General features: G+C 32.6%; 1 protein-coding gene across 1 annotated transcript; it reads left to right on the top strand.

Moving 5' to 3' along the window:
- Window positions 1-103: 103 nt before the first annotated feature.
- Window positions 104-1,234, top strand: LOC119665420 (zinc finger BED domain-containing protein 4-like; the record flags this gene model as incomplete). Its single annotated transcript, XM_038074650.1, has 3 exons — window positions 104-597; window positions 660-853; window positions 955-1,234. Coding segments are annotated over 3 exons (968 nt in total), but the record flags the coding sequence as incomplete, so codon positions are not given.
- Window positions 1,235-2,012: the final 778 nt, after the last annotated feature.

Raw genomic sequence — 2,012 nt, 5'->3', positions numbered from 1 at the left:
TTAAACGGAATCGTGAAGTTGCTTTCCATGAAGTACTTGGCGAAGGTAAAGCAAATTTTATATATAGTTTCACTATGATAAAGCAAGTTCATTTACTATATAGGGAGTAGCAGTACTAACTCACCAACGGTAGTTCCATCAACCCCTGGTTTGGTGGCTGCACCAAGAATAACGCAAACTTCTCTTGAAAGTTTTGTAATGCGACCGTTATCACTCCCACGTCAAATAAAGATTAACAACTTAATTTTGGATGTAATAGTTGAAGATGTACAGCCATTTTCTATTATTAATGACACTGGTTTTCGTAAACTCGTGTTGGGTCTCGAACCATCTTATGTGTTTCCATCAAGAACAACATTTAGTACAATTTTTCTTATGGAAAAATATAATAAAGCGAAAGAATCAATACTGGATATCTTACAAGAAGCTAAAACTATATCATTAACAACAGATATGTGGACTTCTAATGCTAATGAAAGCTATTTGGCTGTGACAGCACATTTCATATCCCAAAATTGGAAATTTAACTCCTGTTTGCTTAGCTGCGTGGAATGTAGGTTCCAGCATACCTCAGAAAATTTGGCAGCAGAAATTAAGGTATATAATTAAGGCAAATAATTTTGGTTTTTATGCTATTTTACAAAACGTAATTCTTACAGCGAATAATAGATGAATGGCGTTTGACTAATAAAATATTTGCTGTAACAACAGACAATGCAGCAAATATTATACGTGCTGTTACTTTGTGTGGATGGTGTCATGTTCCATGCTTCGCTCACACATTAAATTTAATAATTCAAAAAGGCTTAAAAAATATTGAGCATATTAGACTAAAATCAAAAAATATTGCTGAGTACTTTAACCGAAGTACGTTAGCAATACTAAACTTCAAGCGCAACAGAAGTTGTCCTTAAATTCAACAGTTTTAAAATTAAAAAATGATTGCCCAACTAGGTGGAATTCAACCTGTTATATGTTCGATAGGATTATAAAAATAACTGAAGCTATATCCGCTACTATTGGTATTTTACGCATTCCATTGGAGGCCCTAACGGAAAATGATTGCTGTATTATAAAAGAAATTTTAAATATTTTAAAACCATTCGAACAAATTACGACGGAAATGAGCTCAGAAAATAATGTCACTCTATCTAAAGTAATTAATATTGTACGAGCATTGAATGCGGTTGTAACCAAACTTTCTAAGGAAATAACATCAATAGAAGGGAAATAAATGGCTGAAACACTTAAGGACTCTATTTCCACTAGATTTGTTAATTTGGAAGGCAACTCGTTAATGGCGACAGCAACGTTTCTGGACCCCAGGTTTAAAAAAAAAGCCTTTTCAAGTGATATCGCCTTTCAAACTATAAAACAAAGAGTTCAAAGTGAAATAACTGCTCTTATTAATAATAAGAATATATCGAATGAAAGGCTATGCAATGAATCCAGGAGTACTTCAAGAAACGATGACGAGGATTTAGTTTGGCAAGATTTTGATGACTCCTTGGTGGGTAGTCAAACTCAAACTCCAACTGCCTTAGCTATAATCGAGATACGAATGTACTTAGAGGAGCCATTAGTTGATCGAAAATCAAATCCACTTGAATGGTGGAAGCTAGCAAGAACTAGCAAGAAAATATTTATATCAATTCTAGCTACTTCAGTTCCTTCAGAACGAATTTTTTCGAAAAGCGGACAATTAATATCAGACCGGAGAAGCAGGTTAAAAAGCTCAAAAATTCAACAACTCATGTTTTTGAATAAAAACAAAGAATTCTTAAAATAATTTTTATTACTAATATACATACATTATTTCATATATATATATATAAGTGACATTAAGCTCTCTCCCAACATCATTAAATTGAACAAAAAAAGAACTTGCTGCGCTAAGCAGGTAAAACCTTTTTTTAGTCAGTAGAAGTTAAGCTTGCATCGTGCAAAGTACTAATAAAGTTTTTATATAAAAAATAAAAAAATCGTTTTTATTAAAAATTGTCACTGGCGCA

The sequence above is a fragment of the Teleopsis dalmanni genome, unplaced genomic scaffold (assembly GCF_002237135.1).
Source record: "Teleopsis dalmanni isolate 2A unplaced genomic scaffold, ASM223713v2 unscaffolded_contig_5165, whole genome shotgun sequence".
NCBI classification, from domain to species: domain Eukaryota; kingdom Metazoa; phylum Arthropoda; class Insecta; order Diptera; family Diopsidae; genus Teleopsis; species Teleopsis dalmanni.
This window is presented reverse-complemented; position numbering and strand designations above follow the sequence as displayed.